Below are 22654 nucleotides of genomic sequence, written 5' to 3'. Positions count from 1 at the left end.
ATCTTTTATATTTTGATCACGTTTTTTGTTTTAGTGTAAGGGATGTTAATCGAAATTTTGACTTCGCTTCCGCATTTAATATTTTTCAATACACATATTTCATTTTAAATTTCCGGGGCCGTTACATAGTGTATAGTGATGCCTCCTACCTGTGGTTGGGTTGTGTTATAATGCAGCATGGGAATGTTATAACCTATGGGTCAAAGCACTTGAAGAGCCATGAGAAGAATTATCCTACCCACGACTTAGAATTTGCTGTCATTATCCACACCTTGAAGACCTGGTGTCATTATTTATATGGGGAGACTTTTGGGATTTATACAAACCATAAGAGCTTGAAGCATATATTTATACAGAAAGATCTCAACATGCATAAGAGGCATTGAATAGAGCTTCTCAAGGACTACGATTGCAAGATTTTTTATCACCCAGGTAAGGGCAATGTGGTAGTCGACGTGCTTAGTAGAAAAAATGCAAGTATGTTGGCTCACTTAATGGTTTCTGAATGTAGGGTAATAAGGATTGCATAACTTATACAACTTCATGACTTAAGAGAGTTATATGTTTGGTCTACCTAACTATTCGACCCCAATTGATTCAGAGAATAAAGGAAGCTCAATTTACCGATTTCACCCTAACAGCTCTCAAGAAGAATGCAGAACATAGAATAAATCCAGAATTCCGAGTATCTGCAGATGGGTTGCTCAGATGTCAGGATATGGTGTGTATTTTAAATGACAGTAAACTAAAAAGGGACATCATGATAGAGACTCATAGTTCAAAGTTCACCATACATCCTAGAAGTACTAAGATATATTAGAGTATACGACATCAGTTTTGGTGGAGCAGGATAAAAAGAGAGATAGCCGATTTTGTCTCTAAATCTCTGGTATGTCAACAGGTTAAGGCAGAGTATCAACACCTAAGCGGTCTACTTTAGTTATTACCGATCCTAGAGTAAAATATGAACATATTATAATGGATTTTGTGACAAAGTTACCTAAGGCACACTCAGGAAATGATGTTATTTGGTAATTGTCAATTGGCTCACCAAGTCCTCTCACTTCTTAGCTATCAAGATGACTGATCCCTTAGACAAGCTAGCAAGAATCTATATCCAGGAGATAGTCAGGTTACATGGAGTTTCGATGACAGTGGTATCCAACAGGGACTCGAAGTTCACTTTTCGATTTTGGTCTAGTCTTTAGCAAGCCATGGGAACGAAATTGTCCTTTGGCACTGCATTCTACCTTCAAACCGACGAACAATCAGATGAGACAATTCACACACTAGAGGATATGCTCCGAGCTTATGTTCTAGATTTCGGGGGCCATTGGGATGATCACCTACTTTGATAAAGTTTACCTACAATAACAGCTATCAAGCAAGCATCGGCATGGCCCCGAATGAGGTATTATATGCCCAACTATGTAGATCATCGATCTATTGGAAAGAAGTGGATGGTAGGAAATTATTTGGCCAGAATATTGTAGAGGATACTACAACCAAGGTAGTTAAAATCATAAAGAACATCCAGACAGCTCAGAGGGGGCAGGAGAGTTATACGGACACTGGATGAGGGATTTAGAATTTGAGAAAGGCAATCGAGTGTTTCTTAAGGTCACCTCTTTCAAGAGAATCAGTAGGTTTTGCAAGAGGAAAAAATTAAATCTCTGGTTCATTAGGTCATTTGAAATCTTAGACAAGATTGGTAGGTCTGCCTATAGACTAGCACTACCTCTAAAGCTATCTAGGGTCCGTAATATGTTTCATGTGTCCATACTACGCAGGTACAATCTGGACCCCTCACACATCCTATCGAACGAGCCATTTTCACTTCAGGAAGATCTATCTTATGAGGAGGTACCAGTAGGCATTGTAAAGCGAATGAGCAGAATACTTTGCAACAGATAAATTTTCTTCGTCAAAGTTCTATGACAGAATCATACTCAGGAAGAGGCCACTTGGGAACTAGAATCGGACTTTAAAGTCTAGTACCCCCACTTGTTTGACTGAGTGAGAATGTGACAAATTTGAGAGACCAAATTTTTCTTAAATGATGGAGAGTTGTAATACCTAGGTCCGAAAATAGGCCTGGGATAATCTTTTTTTATTTATAAAAATTATATAAATAATTTAATTTAATTTTTAATTTTATTCAAATTATTGAGAAAAAATAAAATGGAGACAAAATTGAAAATAATTTTGGAAAAAATGGGTGAAACTTTGAATAAATGGGGTGTTTTTGAAAAAAAACTTGAAAACTAGAGTAAAATCGTAAAAAAAGAAAATTTGGCCAAGTGAGACGGCCAGTCAGCAACCACAGCGAATAAGAGCATATTGCGTGGCAAAACACACTGACATCGGTGCCACGCGGGAGGCCATACGTGCAATCCGCGTGTTTGGCGATCCGTCAGTCCTGATCACATCCCCCGCGCACAGACGACTAAGATGCATTCTCTCTTTATATGCGATTGAACAACCGAGATCAATTACGATGAACGGTCTAGATTCACCCACGCAATTGGCCTAAACAAGCAACGATCAGACAACTCTCCTCGCTCTATGTTGACGTAGACGAACGGCGTAAACAGGCAACAATCGATGTTTACTATTACATTGTGTGTATTAAATTATTAGTTTAAATTGTGTTCTTGATTATCTGGTTTACTTAGGTTCTCTTGTACAAATTATTTGGTTATATGGTTACTTGGTTATTCAATTATATAAATTATATTTTTTGCTTAGATATCGTTTAAATTAATCTGTGAATGTGTAATATACGTTTGGTGGTTGTTTGGACGATGAGAATCTATGTATATGAAAACTTACTAAGTGCCCTAGAAAATAATGGACGAACCTGATACATAAAGAACCCTACTGTGGACATTATCTCAGTGAAACGAAGTTAAGAAGTTTTTTACTAGAAATGTTTGGGAAAGATGGTTCACCTCATATGGAGTATCAAGGGTATAACATATTGGTGCCAATTACTGAACGGAGTATGAGAACGACCTAGTTAATTGTCAAATCGAGATATTGGATTCATGAGGAGAAGAATATCCGTATGGACCCTACGAGTCCCAGTAAGTAAATTAAAAATGACGAATTACTAATCTTATACATAAAATTAAAATATCTTTTGATTACTTATCTTCATAAGTTAACTTCGAAAAAACTCGTAATGATAAATATAGATTAATACATTTTAAAATTAAATGTATTTATTTAAATCAAAAATTTCATTAGTTATTTTGTAATTTTTACCAATCTTTAATTTTATGTATCAGTAATCAATATGATATTCTTACTAAACTATTATATCTCACTTTTTTATTAACCATTTCAGATCAAAAAAATTAAAATTAAAATCCAAAATTATGAGTAGATCACTTAACAAACTCCTACTCTAAGTATTAGTAGAAATTAACTCCTATAATATTTATTTATTTATTTTAATTATTATTTATTTTTTTTATAAATAGATGTAAAAATAATATTCTTATAATACTGTTGACATTCTAATTTGCCCAATAAAAAATATAAACTCAAACTTTTTTTCTTTTACGATTTAGATAATAAATCATTTTTTTTTTTAATTTACAACGTTTACAGTTAAGTACCGTCTCTTTTAAAAAGAATCATAACCCATGCACCTATATTTTTCTTTCCATTTCAGAATGACTTTATTCAATAAGAAACCCGTTTTATTGCACGCATTCCATATTTAAGATCAATTGCTGAGCAATCTGATTGATTTCTCCAGCCCCACCAACTACCAGAGGGATCCCCCATTACATTTCTTTATCAAGAATTTAAAAATGAATGATATTAGATGTAGAAGAAAATGTGCTTAGGCTTACTAGACCGGCCTCAAGCAAATGTCAGCAAGTCTGAAGAGCAAAAGCATTATCTAATGTACGAGCAGTTAAACACCTCTATTGCCATGTAGTAGCAATAAGGCTGCCTGAATTACTACTCGATTTATCAAATCCATTTCAGCAACTCGAAGCTTGAGGAAATTATAAACCAAAAATAAATGAAAATCATATTGAAATGGCCGCCGACGACAAATCAAGAGAGTTTTTACCAGAAATATGTATCAATCTCACCAGAGAAATTCGCTAGATACGTATGAAAGTTCTAGGGAATACTGGTGGCAAGACTGAGAGATTTGGTGTCGGGAGCTGCATTCATCTCTACGGCACCGTGTTTTATCAGCCGAAGAGCCAAACTCCAGCCCCTTCTTCGTTTTAATTATCATCATCAAATCATATGACAATCAATCAAATCAGATGGATGCAGATACTACCCGTTTACAACAATGAAAAAATCTCGAGAGCGGCGCATTCCAAAACCCTAATTCATGCCAGGAAGAATCGCTCCGGCGCCATATATATAGAGACTTGAGAGGGGAGATCCAGTAAGAGAAACTCTTTCTCGACGACTAAATTCACGAATTTGCCCTCTTCCAGTTTCTTAATTTACCTTTCTATCTTATAAATACCTAATAGTTAAAGAAGAAAAAAATATGGATAGATTACACGTCCTTGTGCTTGAAAACCCTAAATGTTAATAATACGTATCAGAATTTTAGCTTTATGTAATGACTAAAAAGAGTATTATTTTTTAACTAAAAATATTTTTTTAAAAAAACTATATGATCTTAATGGAAAAAAAAAAATCTATCATTCTAAAAAATATGTTACAATAATTAAAAAATTAGTTAATAATATAATTCATATAGAAAAATTTATTTTTATTACTATCTAAAATTAAAACTATAAGTTTTTTTAATATTAAATTATTTTATAAAGCTATAATAATGAATTTTGAGATCATCTCTGTGATATTTATCTTTAATATACTTACTATTTTTTAACAAAAAAAATTTAAATTTTTACTCTGATATATATGTACTATTTAAATTATACATTAAAAAAATTTAAAGTTAATTCTCAATATGATAAAAATTTACTGAGAAATATGTACTGAACGAAAAAATAATTATTCTTATAAAATAATGTAATAAGATTATTAAGAAGGATAATGACACGATGAAAGGAAGGAAATGATGGAATGCTCACTCTCTCACTTTTGACCTAAAGAATGAGACTTGCCAAAGGAAATGGAAGAATGGGAAGAATTACCTCCATTCCATTTAAAACATTAAATTTTTCTTACCTACTATTATATTTTTTTAAAAAAGAAATATATAAAAATCATTATATAAAATTATGAGAATGATTTTCTTTTTTGTATTTATTTTATTAAATTTTACCAATCATACGGTTTGTTTGAATAAAATAGTGTTAACTATTATATAAAATAGGAATATAAAAAAGTATTTGTATTATTTATAATAATAAAATAGTTCATCCGTTTCATCTTGTTTTAAATAAAAATAAAATTGAGAAAACATAATCTTAATAATTTAGTAGTATAAAGATTTACAGTAAACAAAATTTATTTGTTTGCATTTGCTTCATTTTAATAAATTTATGAAAATCTTTCAATAAAATTAAAATATGAAAAAATAAAACTTTAATTTAATTTGATTTGATTATATTATATCGTAGTTAGTAACAAAAACAGCTACCCTTTCTTTTATTTTCGAACTTAAAGAAAATTTTTATTTTTATATTTAATCAATTTTTAAGTTGAAATTATATCCATATACATATATATATTACTGAGTTTAAAAACTAGTAATATATATTTTTATAACATCAGTTAAAAAAACCTCTAATGATGTTAATAGGACAAAAATTTAACTTATTTATTTTTTATAAAAAAAAACTATTATTTTTAATAATATTATTATTTAAAATATTAAAATGATCAAACAAAAATAACTTAAAACATTATTAAAACAGACTCCATAAAATAAATAAATCCCAATTTGATCAATTGGGATATGAATAAAGTTTGCGTGACAATAATATCTTATACATTTTATTATATTAAATATAAGTTTGAATTTAATTTATAAATTAAAATTCTAACAGTGATATAATAAATAATATCTATGTATTTTATTGGTTTAAAATGAAATTTCATAGATTAAAATAAAATATAAAAATAAAAAGAAATTCATCCTCTGATTTTTCTCATTTTCTTAATTGAAATAAATTCTTTTTGTCAAATTTTGAATCTTATTTTTTATATAAAATTCAAAAAGAAAAAAGGTAATTAAAAATGAAAAATTGACAAGTTTTCTTTTCTTCTCTTGATAATAAATTACCTATTTCTGTTAATAATTGATTTCTTTTTAAGTAAATCACCACAATTCTCTCTGCTCCCCTTCCAAATCATTCAAACACTGCAGTGATAACGCCTGATTCATAGACGGGCATTTTTCCCACAAAAACTTCATTAACTGGATTTGAATTACGTAAAGCGGGAGGCAATTTGCAACAAACTCGGAGCAGAAGACGTCAGATCTTCCCCGCTAGGGACGACTTGAAAAAGACTGCCAGAGAAAAGAAAGAAATAAAAACTTCCGTCATCATCTTTCTATCTTCCACCTCCCTCAAGAGTTTTCTCTCTCTACATGAATGTATTTACAGTGATACGGATTAGACAGCGAAATCATAGATAGCCTTGGGGTTTTCACTAGTCTTTTCAATCTAAGTATTTCCTCTCCCTCATCAGTATCGATATACGTATAACAGCCTTTGTGACGTTCAGAGTATTGAAACAAGTAAGAAAATGAGGATACAGGAGAGTGACGGAGTATCAGCGTCAAGGAAGCACCTGGTCTTTGCTTACTATGTTACTGGCCATGGTTTTGGCCACGCTACTCGTGTCGTTGAGGTTTTCTTCTTTCCACTTCTTTCTCACTTTCTTTTTTTTGGTTTCTTCTTTTTTCTTCTTGCTAGGAATTACGTTTCGAGATTTGTAAGGTCATTACTATTATGTTTGATTTGTTTTATGATGATTATATTCGTCTCCTGGTGAATATGCTTTTTTTTTTCTCTTCTTTTTCTCGTTTCCCGTTGATTCTAAATGCGGTTAGTTTCAATTATTCGTTTGATTTTAGCCTGGTTTGGTCATGATGATGATGATGATTTGATGGGAATTTATATGATTGATTAATTCATGTTCATGATTTAATTGGGTAATTAGGTCGTTCGGCACCTGATTGCGGCGGGGCATGACGTTCATGTGGTCACGGGTGCACCTGACTTTGTCTTCACTTCCGAAATCGATTCTCCTCGACTTTTCATTCGCAAAGTAACTTCGGAATACAATCTTGATCGCCCCTTGTTTGTTCTCTGTTATTAGTAGTAGTAACGATACTGTAATACGATGAAGTACCATTTATAAATAGTAGCCATTAACTACATTTCTATTTTTAGTCTTGGACCAAGTGAAACAGTAGTATACGAACTACAATATGATTATGCCCAAGAAACAATCAAGATGAAAGGTTCTGTGTAATAAAATTATCCTCTCCCGGATTATCAGGTTCTTCTAGACTGCGGAGCTGTTCAGGCAGATGCATTGACTGTTGATCGCCTTGCTTCTCTGGAGAAGGTACGTCTAATGCGATCATCTTCACTTGATATTTCTTATGACTGTTAACAAGCAAGTGCCTCCATTACCATCATTTGTTACGGTTTATTCTTGTTGGGAAAATCATTGTCTGTTCTTTTTTGTTCAATGTAAGTGCTCTTCTGAGTCGTTGGCTTTTCCCGTTCTTGTTAGTTGTTTATTTATTGCACCTCTCATATTTTTCCTTTCTATGTTGGACATGTTAGTATGTAGAGACAGCTGTGGTGCCTCGAACTTCTATTTTGGAAGCAGAAATAAACTGGCTGAACTCCATCAAAGCTGACTTAGTGGTAGTTATATGCTTCTTGCTTCCTTAATCCTCAGTTGAAACCTATTTGGCAGTATTTTGGGGTTTGTCTAGGAATGGATTTTCAAGTTTCTCATTTTTAGCACAAAATCTCAGTGGAATAGAGATTCTTAAATTAGAAGTGGATTTATGTTTAAGTTTTCTACCATTAAAGGAAGTCTTTTTTGTGAATAAAAATAGGTTTCTGATGTCGTCTCAGTGGCTTGCCGTGCAGCAGCTGATGCTGGCATTCGCTCAGTTTGTGTCACCAATTTCAGGTACTGTGTTCTTACTTGCCCTCCATCCACTTGATCTTCTTGCAAGTCCTGCTGTTTGCTTTAGACTGTTTCTCTGTTTTTTGTTGGGTTAAGTTTGAAAGTACCTGATACCGACTTCCATGATTACTAGTTGTTTCTTATTTAAACTTATGATTCACATGTTAATCTGTCTCATTATCACTTGACAATGGTTATAGCAACTGGATAGCTAAGCTTGCTAATCAAAGTCTTGATATTCTTCTCACCTTCACAAGAAAAATTGGACCATTTTTCTTGTATGTACATATAATTGTAGTTGGGACTTCATCTATGCTGAATACGTAATGGCTGCTGGGAATCATCATCGGTCCATAGTTTGGCAGGTGAACTAAAGTTTCCCCTGAAATTGTTTTTTTATAGTTTCAAGGGGTTATTAATGGTTTTACATCTCAGCAAGGACACTTTGCAATTTACACATTAATTTTATTTCTAATTACGAAGTCCTTATTGCATAGTTTCTTTTCGTCCTTGCACCTTCGTTTCTATCTGGTTCAAGGTTTTACTTTGTGTTTGTTAATGGCCTCATGGCAAGCAGTCTAAAGTTAACGCTTTTTTTTGTTATTTTTAAAATTTTGAGACAGATAGCAGAAGATTATTCTCATTGTGAGTTCCTCATCCGTCTCCCAGGTTATTGCCCAAGTATGTTCTTTATTGCACAACCCCTTGACTCCATTATAGCTTCCCACTTTGTTTTCATTCTCTTTTCACTGAGGAATCTTTACCATGAAGCATGAAATTTTCTTTATTTTTGTAGTGCCTGCTTTCCGTGATGTTATTGATATACCACTTGTTGTGAGGAGGTTACACAAGTCCCGCAATGAGGTTTTTCTACAGTGCTTTATTGATGCCCTCGTATGATTCAACTCATTGTCTAGATATCAAATGAAATTGTTCAATTTCCTTTTTTGGCTTTAGGTTAGGAAGGAGCTTTCAATTGGGGATGATGTGAAGCTGGTTATTCTTAACTTTGGTGGACAGGTTTAAGTCCTAATTAAATAATTTTCTTTAATTGTTGTTTACTTAGAGGAAAGATTGGTTTTGTTTCTATGTACCATTTCAGATCCAAAATCAAGATTTTGACTTGGAATGCAACTAACAAACTAGACTCTGAACTAAAAACTTATTTATATAAATATAAATAAGCAGTGTAGACAAAGTGTTTGCAAACTAGGTCACAAAATACAATAGTGTACATACATCCATTCCATAACAAAAGCGGTATACATATGGACAAAGTTTATGATACAATGGTCATCCAGAACAAGAACTAGGATACTTAACATCTTAAACTCTTCTTAACAAGGCAACCCAGTCAACACCACAAGTTCTGCCTCCAAAACTTTCCCTTGAATTGTAACATTTACTGGAGGAATATAAACCAGTGAATTAATTTCTCTCTCTCTCTCTCTCTCTCATTCTCTTTTCTCCCTCCTTGCTTTTACGATAAATAAGTTGTCTTGATGCTGTATGTTTAACAACTTCTGATGGTTCTGGTATTTCATGAAAAGCCCATTGAATAATCTAATATTCTTTATAATGGACCTGATTTTCTGGTACATACACGATATTTCTTCCTTTTATAATTATTTACTTATTTTCAAAAAAGAAATGCATTAATGACTTTGTTACATAAACTTTAGCTAACTTTGTTTTCTGATTCTCATTTTACCTCTGTACTCTTTTTTTTGTAATTAGCCTTCGGGCTGGAAGCTGAAGGAAGAGTGCTTACCACTTGGTTGGCTGTGCCTGGTACCTTTTCCAGCATGTTCTTTTTATGTTTATTCTGTACTGTTAATGTTGTGAATAGTGTGCCTATATTGCATTTTATTCAATGATTCAGGTTTGTGGGGCTTCTGATACTCAGGAGCTGCCACCTAATTTCATTAAGCTTGCAAAGGATGCTTACACACCTGATCTTATAGCTGCATCTGACTGTATGCTGGGTCAGTGAAAATCTTGTTGGTGGCTGAATAAAATTATATATATTGGAATAACATTAAATAGAATCTTCATGATTTCAGGAAAAATTGGTTACGGCACTGTCAGTGAAGCCCTGGCTTATAAGACGCCGTTTGTCTTTGTCCGCAGAGACTATTTCAATGAAGAACCATTCCTTAGAAATATGCTTGAGGTACAACTAGTTTAATGTTTCCTGTCTAACCTTGTTCTATGTGCCTATATCACATGATTATCAAGCACTGGGACTTTAATTTCTTTTGTAGTATTATCAATGTGGTGTTGAGATGATCAGGAGAGACTTGTTAATGGGTCACTGGAAACCTTACCTTGAACGTGCAGTTAGTTTGAGACCGTGCTATGAAGGTGGCATCAATGGTGGTGAGGTAGGCTTTCCTTTCCTGCAGTTTTATGCTTTTCAAATTGTATTCTCATGATTCTATTGCACTTTTATGTACCACAGGGTCGTGTTGCATGTAACATCAGTTCTCTTTTAGAAATTTGTAAATTATCATAGGCAGCAATGGAATCACATTGACTATTTGAGTTCTCACATATAAACGATTATTGGAGTAAATTATTTTACGGTTTTGATACTGAACTTCGCTGATTCTCTGCAAAACATGTTAATTATTGCTTCACAGAAGCTTTTTAGAAAAAATAAAAAAAAATTCCTAGAAAAAAAGTGAAGTCAAGTCTGAAAGCTCCTGGATATAAAGGAAGAAATTATTGTTGAATTTGCATCCACTTTAAAGCTGTTCTCATGTTTACATCCACTTTCAAGCTGTTCTCATGATTAGAAGCCTTGATGAGTGTATATTTAAGAACAAATTACATCTCTGTAACATTGACAGTACACATTTTACGACCAAGCATTATGGCAATATTGTTCTAATCTTATGTTTCGTTTCTTCACTATTGTATTTCTTTTCTTTTTGTTTTTGGTTGGGGGAGTGGAGGATTTAGTAAGTAAAGTTTTAGTCTTTTATTGATGCATGTTATTTGTTTTTAATGTATTACTTAGTTTTTTGTATTTGAAGTGTGTCAAACACTAGCAATTGTATTGTTTTGACATGAATTTACTTGTTCCTGATATGATGGTATGATTATAGGTGGCAGGTCACATCTTGCAGGAGACCGCTATTGGAAGGAATTGTGCATCAGATAAGGTACATGACCCTATCGTCTAGTACCCATTATATCATCTAGATTTGGTGGCCATAAAAAAATGCTTGGCGCAGATCAAAACATAACAGACAGCAAAGATTTTTCTTTCGTTTTGATGAGACTAATCTGTTCCAAAGAATCACAAAGTCAAACTTTTAATATATCAGAATTTATATATTTCTCATAATTCCTAAATTATCTTCTTGCCTTTGTATAAAAGATATAACTCCATATTATTATCTAACCACAAGTTTCAACATATTTGATAACTTAACATGTTCCTTTGAGTTAAAATTCTGTTGTTTAAATAACTCTGTTATGTACTAGTTAGATTTGTTATTATTTTGAGTAATTAATTGATATGCATAGTTCAGTATTCTGTCAAAAATTGATTATAATCCAATTGAAAAGATGAGGGAGGACTGGAAGAAGAAGACCGATGATGAAGCAGCTATGCTCTGAATACTAGAATGATGACGGAAAATTGCCTGAAACAACACTGTCAATAGAGATGAGGAAGAAAATGTTTGATGGACAAGGAGGCTTCAACAGAGATGGGAGAGGGGGAGAGATTCGGGATTTAGGGATTTAGTTTTTATGACTGGTTCAGTTTTTTTATTTTTGAACCATGCAGGCCAGTCTAGATTTAAAAAATTTTCCTAGTCAAATGCGCGTTATATGCTGCGTGGTATGTGACATAGAAAAGTAACTAACCAAATGATACCACTAACGTGACATCTAATGTAGAAAAGTAATCCACCAAATGATGTCATGTGTCAAGTTCGTTGATACATGGTGTAGGTGTTAATGGAGTTTAACAGAAACTGATAGAAATGGATTAATTTGAACATTTTTTTGAAAATATAAGGTATTATTTAATATAAAATTAGGACAAGAACTAACTCAAACAAAAGAAAAAATATAGGGGCCAAAAATGTATTTAAGCATTTTAATAAGTATACACTATGTTTTCTATTGTTCTTTGGGTAGCAGAAACACATTTTTTAAAATCAGTCCAATGTTTACCGATTGCATCACTTTATCTGTTTTTTTCTATATTATTCACTACCAATCTACAGATGCCGATGAAAAACAATTTAAAAACTTATTGCTAGAAAAAATTTATTGTTCACCACCAATATGTAGATGCCCATTGCAAATCAATTTCAAAAGTTGTTGCCAGAAAAATATATTTTTCACTACCAATATGTAGATGCCTATGAAAAACAATTTCAAAACTTATTGCTAGAGAAAACATAGAACAAGTATATATTGGCTACTAAATTTTGTGACTGACTTCAATCTTATGTATTGCAGTTTAGTGGAGCAAGAAGATTACGGGATGCCATAGTTCTTGGATATCAACTACAAAGGGCTCCTGGAAGAGATCTTAGCATTCCTGAATGGTATGCAAATGCTGAAAATGAGCTTGGTCTATGTACCGGATCACCAACTGATCAAACAAGTGAAAGCAACTCATTGATGAGTTCGTACGTTCTATTTTCTTATGTATTCATAACTATGATGATAAAATATTTATCTTTTCCTTTTTATAACATCATTTTGTTTCTTTTTTGTAGATGCACTGAGGACTTTGAGATTCTTCATGGAGATCTTCAAGGTCTTTCTGACACAATGAGTTTTCTAAAGAGCTTGGCAGAATTGGATAGTATATATGATTCTGGAAAGAATACCGAGAAGCGTCACATGCGTGAGCGCAAGGCTGCTGCCGGCCTCTTTAATTGGGAGGTAATTTCATCTACACTGAATTGGTCGATTCTCTTTCCAGCCCTATGACCCATTTTTTGCAAATGTGAATGAAAGGGCTTTTACACTTTCTGCAGGAAGAAATTTTTGTGGCTAGAGCGCCTGGAAGATTGGATGTAATGGGAGGCATTGCTGATTATTCAGGAAGCCTTGTTTTGCAGGTTTGAATTAACTTTTGCTTGTTCTGACAATTTGTCTTCATAGGCTTCTAGTGTCTTAATTGCTAATCATTATTCTTTTTCCTCCTAAACAAAGTAAAATTGTGTGGTGTCCAAAGTTAACAGGAATATGCAGTATCCTAACATCTATTGGTGCAGTGATCCCTTTCAAATGTTGTAGGAAGAAAGAGTCGTAGCCACTGATTTTTAAGTGGTTTTAAGCTTCTCCTTTCCCATGCTCTAACAACCCCTATCTCTCTCTCTCTCTTTATATATATATATATAGGGAGAGCATGGTATTTCTAGTTATGGTGATACTATATCTCCTTTCTCTCCTATATTTTTTTTTGTTTGGACACACAGATGAAATTCTTGCAATTCTATTAGTTGTCGAGCTTTTTTAATTCTCTTTTCAAGTTACTTTCCATTTTGTCAAAACAGTCAGCCAATATTTTTTCAATTTTAAATCCCAAAATTGTTGCCGTTGTACTTCTGCCATGATAAACTTATTGATTTGAAATACATAAGTGGTCAGTTCAAGTCTAGGAATCCTTGCTAACTTATAAGATTCACGATTTGTTTGTTTCAATGCAGTACCATAAGAGGTCGAACTTCACTTGCTAGTATTTTAATTTAGAATCTAAATCTTTCCTTCATGAGAGTCAGTTGTTAGGCTTTAATACCATTAGGACAAAAAGCTTGAGCTGTCTTTTCAAGGTCCAGGAGTCCTTTTCAATTTATCGTAGATTTTGATCATCTCATTTACGTTCTCTTTATTAACTGATTGTCTCAAAATTATCTTGTTTTATTAGTTTATCATTTTTTTATATAATCTATTTAAGTTTCATCTATTTATTTTCTTTTTATAGACTTTTCTCCTCTTCCTGCAGATGCCTATAAGAGAAGCCTGCCATGTAGCTGTACAAAGGAATCATCCAAGTAAGCATAGGCTTTGGAAACATGCCCAAGCTCGGCAACAGACAAAGGGACAGGGATCAACACCTGTTCTACAAATTGTATGTATCTAACTTGCAAAATGTTCTGAACACTATGGAAAAGATTTTGATTCAGAAAGAAGATGATGTTTCTAGTTTGCATCCAGAGGATTCAAGCAGGGATGTTCAGTTAAATGCAAAATAGACCTGCTTTGTTCATGGCACCGTCCCTTTGTAAAAGTTTTGGTTGAAGTATGGGATGATAAGCATCATGGGACTACCGCATATATCAGAGAGTAGCAGAAAAAGAATCCTGTTGATGCATTTAGTTATTATTTGTCCTCTTGTCAGCATCTTCTGTTATTTATATTCTGGTTGCTTCAGGTATCATATGGGTCAGAATTGAGCAATCGTGGTCCTACGTTCGACATGGATTTATCTGATTTTATGGATGGGGACAAGCCAATATCATATGAGAAGGCGAAGAAATACTTTGCACAGGATCCGTCTCAAAAGTGAGCATCTCTTTCTTGTCTGATTTATTTTTATATACTTTCTGTTGCTAATTTTATGATTTTTCTTTCAGGTGGGCGGCATATGTTGCAGGCACAATTCTAGTTTTGATGACAGAGCTAGGTGTACGCTTTAATGATAGTATTAGCATGTTGGTATGGGTCCTCTTATATTGAGAAAAATGAATATATACATCACTTTCTCTTATTCATCTAACCATCCTATTGTTTTTAAGTTATAAATATGTTGTCTGTGAGCTCACAACAGCAAGTTGACCTGGAATGTGCATGAAATGTTGTATATGTAGAAAATTTGTATTGCAATGATAGAAGAGAAAATGAATATACTAATTGTAGGGCATAGTTGTGGTATAGTGAGAAGGAATAGGACCTCAAATTCATTCAGCTCCATGCTGTACTTTGTTTGTAAAAAAATTTTTACTCCTTTCAATCTTCATCAGTTTTTGTATTTTCTTGTATTGGTTACTCTACCTCTTTGTGAAATTCATATTTGTGTCACAATGTGACAAGGTTATCTAAAACCCGACAGTTCTTGATTGATACCTCTCCATTTAATTGGAATCAGGTGACTGCTAGTGTTAAAGGTATTAAGTGTTTATGTTGTGGATCTTCAGGTTTCTTCTGCCGTCCCAGAAGGCAAAGGTGTATCTTCTTCTGCATCTGTGGAGGTTGCAAGCATGTTTGCTGCAGTTGCTGCTCATGGTAAGTCATCCCTCTGACTGTTAAAAATCAACCGGGAACTGATGCATTGAGGTAGAACTCAATTTTATCATCAGTTTGGTATGTATATAATAACCAAGTGATTATCACATGGAATGGTTAGAATTTCTGGAGTCTTTGTGGGTTGAAAGCAAAAAACTTCATGAATGGATGTGAGCACCTAATATCTTTATCAATGTGGAAAATTTACAGTGTGAATGGGGCAACAAAGACATACGATGAACTTATTGTTTGTCATTAAGGGCTACTATGAACTTTATTTTACCATGGAGGTTATTTAATTCTTCTGTGAAGTAATGACTATTCTATTCCAGATAACTAGTTGATTCCTTTCTTCATCTATCTTATGCAGGTTTAAGTATTGATCCAAGAGAGATTGCTTTGCTGTGCCAAAAGGTTGCATATAATCTCAGCCTTCTGATCACCATCAGTTTCCTAGATCCTACTAGACAAACAAGCGGCATAACTGATTTTTCTAGTTGTTTACTAGGTGGAGAATCACATTGTTGGAGCTCCATGTGGTGTGATGGACCAGATGACTTCAGCTTGTGGAGAAGCAAACAAACTTCTTGCAATGATTTGCCAGGCAAGTATTACATCAGGATTTCTAATAGCATCTACATCTGATTTAGAATGTAACTTTTCTTCATAAGAAATAATGGTAACTTTTGCCTTTTGTTTATGTAGCCGGCTGAGGTTGTTGGGCTTGTAGAAATTCCTAACCATATCCGCTTTTGGGGAATTGATTCTGGAATAAGGCACAGGTATCAGGTCTATTCATGCACATTTCCTGCTTTCATTCTGATATCTCTTAGCCTGTTGCAAATATGTTAATGCTGTAGTATTATCATTTTTTATGGATGACTATAGTATGCTTAAACATGTGCAGATCAATGAGAGAACAGTATGCAAAATTTGATTATGATCTGTCTTTTTCTTTCACTTAATTTGTATCTGTATTTTGTCTTCTGAGTTCGCCTTTAAAGATTTCTTCTTGTATCATCTCACTCTTTGTTTGTAACTTATAAGAGGTTGTAACATCCTTTATAAGAGTATCCTACTTTTGTTTTATGACAGACCCTTTTGTTGTTTTCCTAAAGCAAAGATTATTTATCTTCTGTTCTTTTTATGGCACTTTTTCGGGTAGTGTTGGAGGTGCAGACTATGGATCTGTCAGAATAGGAGCCTTCATGGGCCGAAAGATGATAAAGTCTACAGCATCTCTGATTTTGTCTTCATCATTATCTAGTGCTAATGGAATAATTCCTGATGAATTGGAGGATAATAGTGTTGAACTCCTCGAAGCTGAAGCTTCCTTAGATTGCTTGTGCAACTTGTCACCTCACAGGTAGATGCCTTATCTAGGTCTTGGATATTTTTTCTTCTTGGGAAGTGGCAATGAAGGAGGGAATGTGTAGATTTTTTAAATTAAAACTCTGATGTTCTGGTTATTTGTCTCTTGTCTTATTTTGTTAACCTCGTGACATGCACATTCTTGAAACCAATTGAATTTGTTTTCATGTTTTGAAATTATGGAAATTCTTGTGAGGTTGAACCATAGCAATTAATTAGTGCTTTCGTGCATTGAATATTCATATTCATATTCTTTTTCTTCCATTTGTTACAAAACAGGTATGAAGCTGTTTATGCCAAGATGCTTCCTGACTCCATGCTTGGAGAGGCATTTTTGGAGAAATATGTTGATCATAATGATCCAGTCACAGTTATTGATAGCAAGCGTTCATATGGAGTGAGAGCATCTGCTAGACATCCTATATATGAAAATTTCCGGGTCAAGGTCTGTAATTAATTTAATTTTGACGGCTTATCTGATAGTCAGGAAAAAGATATGCATTTTTCACATATAAGAGATTGTTGCCAGATCTTGAAGGAAAAAAAATAAAGCACAGAAGACTCAAGATCCTTGCCCTCCATGCTGTTCAACCTTTTCACCTCTTTTATGGTAGTCATGCATTTTTTTCTTTATTGCCTGTGCATTACACTTGTGTACTTGGGTTGCATGCCGGCATTAATTGTCCAAGTAGAAAAGAGTGGTTTTCTTCTGGTTGGTTGTGCCTGATAAATGCCCTATGAGGTTGCTTATTATACCTGAACTCTTTAAATGATGTCTTTGCTGTACCTTTTCCAGGCATTCCTTTCACTCGGATGTACTTTAATCTTTTCTTTTTCCTTTTTAATCAGCTAACTAAGGTTATTACTTATTTATAGGCCTTTAAAGCACTGCTAACATCTGCTAGTTCAGAAGAGCAGCTTACAGCCCTTGGAGAGCTACTTTATCAGGTAGGCTTACAGATTTCTTTTCTTCTTTTTCCTGAGGACCGGTTTTTTTTATCATTGAATCAGTCTCTAATTGTTTATTGTTCCTTTGTTTCTTATCATGCATATTATGCACATATCTTACTGATACTTTGCAAAATGGTGTTTCACAGTAGAACACGTATAAAATAGATTTATCAAGATCTAGGTAACAGGATACATATCCCACGGTAGATACATTGATGGTTGTAATGTGCTACAAATGGAAGACTTGTTACCCACTAATAATTTTTCAAGATAATTTATTCATAAATCGTACTAAAAGAGGGTATCATTTTGTGAGCACATGAATGAAATTTAAGGTAAGATATTGCTCTTGACCGAGATCATGGTTTGCAGTGTCATTACAGCTATAGCGCTTGTGGGCTTGGCTCAGACGGGACGGATCGGCTTGTACGGTTGGTACAGGAAATGCAGCACACCAGATCATCTAGATCTGAGGATGGGACATTTTATGGAGCTAAAATAACAGGTGGTGGGTCTGGTGGAACAGTCTGTGTGATTGGCAGAAACTGTCTAAGGAGCAGCCAACAAATTCTTGAGGTAATGTTTAACCTTTATCTGCCAAAACAATTATGTCATCGGAGCATTTATAACTTCTTGGCTAAAATGTCTAAAAGAATAATACGAATTTTAGAACCTCTATAGTAGGCTGCCTTGAGAAATAAAATCTGCCCTTCGGATATTAATGCATATAATAACAGGCCTTACTGACTGGGTAACACTTTCTCCCCATATGGTTATTAGCCAAAGAATGGCTTCATCATCTTCTCTTCATGGTTATTTGGAGCTGATAACTTGAATACCTTATTTGACATTGCATAAATGGAAGAATCTTAATACTTCAAGTTTTCAACACCTTTTCTTAACTATTTGCCAAAATGAATATCCAGATTCAGCAGAGATACAAAGGTGCAACGGGCTATTTGCCACTTATTTTTGAGGGTTCATCACCGGGTGCTGGAAAATTTGGGCATTTGAGAATTTGCCGTCGGATGTCTCTTAACCAAGTTAAGTAATGTGTTCTCATATTTGAAGCTTCCACAGACTCACGTCTGCTGGAGAATGTTAGGGATAAAAATTTGAGTGCTAAATTATGTACGGACAATTCAAGTTCAATAAAACGTTTTGAAAGAATAGAATTATGCATTTGCTTATTTCAATGACAAAACAGACCTGTAAACCACTAAAAATTGATGATGGCACCCAATTTCAACATCCTCAGGAGCGAGCTGTTCCTTAAAAAAAAGATAGTTTAGGCTGTTTGGTTTTAGTAATTCTAAGTTGTTATGTAATCTGATTTGCTAGAAATATAAAAGTTGCATTTGTGTTTATTTTGGTAGGTGTTTTGGTACTGCTGTAACTTGTAGAGGAGTTTTAAAAGTGCGGTTAGACATAATTGTTCAATTAAAGTGATTTTAGTCAAAATTTGATTAGTGTTTTGTATAAATAATTTTATAAAGTACTATCACCTTAAAATAGTAAAAATTTTGTGTTTGATGAGAATGAAATTTGACATTTGAAGTGTAAATTTAATAAAAACTTAACTTATCTTTTTAAAAGTAGATTTTGATTCTGTTTTTGCCAAAAATACTTTGAATTTTTTGTTTTAAAAATTCTTCTAAAAAATGATTATTTCATCAAAACATTTAACAACGAATTTGAGAACAAAACATATTCGTTTCATATAAATTAAAATTTTATATTATTTGAAACATCCATTTAATCAGTTTATTAATTTTTTAACTTACACGTATTATTTTTTCCAAAAATTCAGCTATTTACTTCAAGATTATTGACTACAAATACATTTAAGATAAACACATTTTCACTTATTTTAAAGAGCTTATAAGTCTTACATGCGCTTACAAATATATAAAGGTAGAAAACAACCAAATGGCACTGATGTGCGCAAGCTAATTTCCGTATTTCAGAAATAAAATGGAAGAAAGCATCAAGACTTTTGATGATCTCCAGCATCTTGCTGATAAAAGATTTCATATGTGGACACTCTCGGCTTTGCTTCAGGCAGCTCCAGTTCTTCCATAAAACCGCTTGTCATCTTCACAAAATCTTCCATGTGAGCTCCTCTCCATTCCTTCAAAGTAGGAAAACAACGAGGAGTGTCAAATAAGGGTGATGGGTTATTTATTCAATGTCTGGAATGGAATGGAACAATCATGTTGCTAAAATTTTCCATGGGTATTATTCTCCATTCCTTCAAAATCCATCACCCCCCCCCCCCATAAGGAGTGCTAGATAAGCAAAGATCAGCAACCCAAATGCCTACCATTGAAAGGTTATCGGGTAGAAAAGATCAAGTATCACTCAATTTTTTGGCTGCTCACGGCCTGCTGATGCAATGGTTCCAGATGAAAGAATAGTTCAGTAATTGAAATGAAAAGAATACTAATGAAGAGGCTTTAAAGCTTCAAGATAGCATTATGAAAAGTCCTCCAAAAAGAGATTTTGCAGAGAAAGATTTAAAGACATACTATACTAGTGTCTGAAATGAAAGAAAAAAAAAAAAAAAGAAGGCAAGCCACTACCTAGAAATTGGAATTAGGAGAAAAGAAATTAATCTCTATCTCTCTTCCTTCTCCCATTCAGTGCAAAGTGCAAACAGAACAAAATTTTAGTTTCACGGACGCGCACTCTACCTGGTAGAGCTCATAAGGCAGGATAAGCCCTTCTGAAGCCACAACAGAACAACTTATTGTTTACTAACAAGAAACAACCCCCTCCCACACCCCCAAAATCCCGTCCCTTCCTCCTATTGACTTCCAACGAAGCTGTTAAAGTTTGTTCTATGTTATGAACTTCAAGCTGCTCATTACAGGGAAATGATAAATTTACCTCAAAATCCCACTCTCCATATAATTTTGGATCATTCGTGTTACTCCATACATAGGTGTGAGCTAGTAATTTCTCAGAAGTATCCTGCAGACACAATGACAAATTCTTTTGTTTTGTCAAAAAACATTATATGGACCAAAAACCCTCATATGTTTCAGTACAAATTGCTAAACCATCCCCATGAAATTGAAGCCTACACCCAATTCACAAAGTGATGTTAAATTAACTCACTGTTAAAGAAACTTCAATTGTTTTTCTTTCATATTCTACATCTTCAAATGTATCCAAAATATATAACTCAGGATCTGTAATTCCCAACAGGACCTGCGAGAAAAGAAAACTAGCACAATTATATGATCATGGTCTCTAATTTCGCTGTATAAAGGGAATGCAGCATATGCCAGCATAGGCATGATCAATGACTCTCTCTAGGAAATCATTCAAAGAACAAATTTGTGCATTTCCAGATGTAGGGACGCACATGCTTTCCAATGGCAGAACTCCATATGGATTAATACATAATCTCATCTTTATATCAATGCCAATTTATGGTCTAAATTATCGGTACTTAAGGTTGGCACCATGGTTTTCTTGATATGCTCCACTTTGCTGCTACAAATAGTTGGTGAATTACAACATCAGTAGGGAAAATAAATGAGAATAACAGGATAGAGACCTTGCCAGTAACTTTCTTGCTTTCGACGGGAAGAATAGCGGGATAAACACGTCCTTTGATGCTAAACCTGTGACTGCAACTCCGCTCTCAATTAGCAAGCGCGATCAATCGAATTATTATTTTTTTTTACAAAAAAACAATTAACCAACTGAGAAACGAACACAACAAGCAGAAGCTTGGATAAATTTCAGTTGAAAGACAAGGCAAAATAAAATTCCATAGAATTTGGAAAATGGAGAAAGAAATGAAGAACCACGATGGATTCCCGAGAGTGATAACGGGTATTAAGAAATCTCATACAAAAAAAAATAAAAGAAATCGGATTTAGAGAGTTTACAATAACTGGCGATCAAGACTAAATTGATAAACGAATGAAAATTGAATACTAGAAATTACAGAGAGAGAGAGAGAGAGAGACGAACTAGCCGTTAAGGATGGCGGAGGAAGATTGAGGGACTCGCTTCAAGAGAACTCGTACGACGTCGTCAGCTAAGAGGCTGCCATAGACGAATACATTGTGTAATGCACTTGTCCCCATCGTCGTCGATGGGAGTTGGAGTTTCAGATTGCCGAACGCGAAAACTATAAGTAGAGCGTGTTGCCTGCCCCTTTCAAACCCAATTGTACCTCCTGAAATTTTTAAATCAAAATTTTATTTTATTTACTGGGTTTAATTTTTCTTACACAGACTAATTATTATTTTAAATAGTTTGACATTTAATTAGAAAGCTCGTTTATGTATGTTTGGCCATAACAATTTTGTTGCTCAAGCTATCTTATTTTATATATATATATATATATATGTATGTATAGCTGTAACTTGTTTTCTGCTCAAGTTTATCATGTTTATTACTTGTAAAAGAAATTAATGACTTGGTCATAACAATGACTTTTCGTTTTTTATTCATCGATTAAAAATAAAGGGTTGACTGACTCGCAGATATAAATTTTACTAAACAATACCTTAAAGGAAAAATTAAGCAAGAACATGTACATTTGAAAGACTGTTGGAATCCATCTTCAAGGAAAATACATTAGAGATAAAGAACATAATTTTATTGGGTTAATATGATAAATTCATCTATTTTGTATATTCAATTATATAGTTACTTAATTATAAATATATATACCTGATTTTTAAATTATAAAACTAACTCTAATTAATAGTCTAATTTAAAGAAATATATAATTAATTAATCAAACACATCCCATATATATATATATATTTTAATTATGTCAACTGAAAATTGCAAATTTGGAGCAAAAAAATGCCTAATTTGATGAATGCTCAATAAATTTAATATCAACTGCCAAAGCAATCAATTTAAGTTAATTTAAACCAAGTTTTAAAATACTTGAGCTACTTAAATATATAAATAAGGCCAGTAG

General features: G+C 33.6%; 2 protein-coding genes and 1 non-coding gene across 6 annotated transcripts; 1 reads left to right on the top strand and 2 right to left on the bottom strand.

The window, feature by feature from the left end:
- Positions 1-3846: 3846 nt before the first annotated feature.
- On the bottom strand, positions 3847-3969 carry LOC148253045 (small nucleolar RNA snoR77). The gene has a single exon (XR_015813765.1). It is a non-coding gene; the product is annotated as a small nucleolar RNA snoR77 (small nucleolar RNA).
- Positions 3970-6273: 2304 nt separating this feature from the next.
- Positions 6274-19067, top strand: LOC110808245 (L-arabinokinase). Of its 3 annotated transcripts, XM_022033669.2 has the most exons (29): positions 6274-6816; positions 7129-7236; positions 7471-7539; positions 7764-7847; positions 8045-8121; positions 8417-8483; positions 8742-8799; positions 8915-8982; positions 9076-9138; positions 9856-9909; positions 10001-10103; positions 10182-10291; positions 10383-10502; positions 11229-11285; positions 12601-12773; positions 12864-13032; positions 13128-13211; positions 14099-14224; positions 14528-14658; positions 14730-14811; positions 15291-15378; positions 15749-15792; positions 15887-15982; positions 16084-16160; positions 16544-16744; positions 17029-17194; positions 17626-17697; positions 18073-18276; positions 18627-19067. In XM_022033669.2, the coding sequence occupies exons 1-29, from the start codon at positions 6712-6714 to the stop codon at positions 18750-18752; spliced, it is 2982 nt and encodes a 993-aa protein (XP_021889361.1). In that variant the 5' UTR covers positions 6274-6711; the 3' UTR covers positions 18753-19067. The 3 variants fall into 3 exon arrangements, with proteins under 3 accessions (XP_021889361.1, XP_088064479.1, XP_021889362.1); XM_022033670.2 differs by lacking the exons at positions 6274-6816; positions 7129-7236; positions 7471-7539; positions 7764-7847 and having other exon boundaries at positions 8376-8483; XM_088208353.1 differs by lacking the exons at positions 6274-6816; positions 7129-7236; positions 7471-7539; positions 7764-7847; positions 8417-8483 and having other exon boundaries at positions 8043-8121.
- A 476-nt stretch (positions 19068-19543) lies between these two features.
- Positions 19544-21902, bottom strand: LOC110808256 (AIG2-like protein D). 2 transcript variants are annotated; one of them, XM_088208354.1, is made up of 6 exons: positions 21688-21902; positions 21266-21338; positions 20821-20913; positions 20590-20673; positions 20024-20084; positions 19693-19831 (listed from the first exon to the last, which is right to left on the bottom strand). In XM_088208354.1, exons 1-5 carry the CDS (start codon positions 21801-21803, stop codon positions 20058-20060), a joined length of 393 nt encoding a protein of 130 aa, XP_088064480.1. In that variant the 5' UTR covers positions 21804-21902; the 3' UTR covers positions 19693-19831; positions 20024-20057. The 2 variants fall into 2 exon arrangements, with proteins under 2 accessions (XP_021889383.1, XP_088064480.1); XM_022033691.2 differs by lacking the exon at positions 20024-20084 and having other exon boundaries at positions 19544-19831; positions 21688-21900.
- Positions 21903-22654: the final 752 nt, after the last annotated feature.

The sequence above is a fragment of the Carica papaya genome, chromosome 7, assembly GCF_054855325.1.
Source record: "Carica papaya isolate Zhongbai chromosome 7, ASM5485532v1, whole genome shotgun sequence".
Classification (NCBI taxonomy): domain Eukaryota; kingdom Viridiplantae; phylum Streptophyta; class Magnoliopsida; order Brassicales; family Caricaceae; genus Carica; species Carica papaya.
Note: the sequence above shows the minus strand (reverse complement) of the source record. Positions and strands in the feature narration are given on the sequence as shown.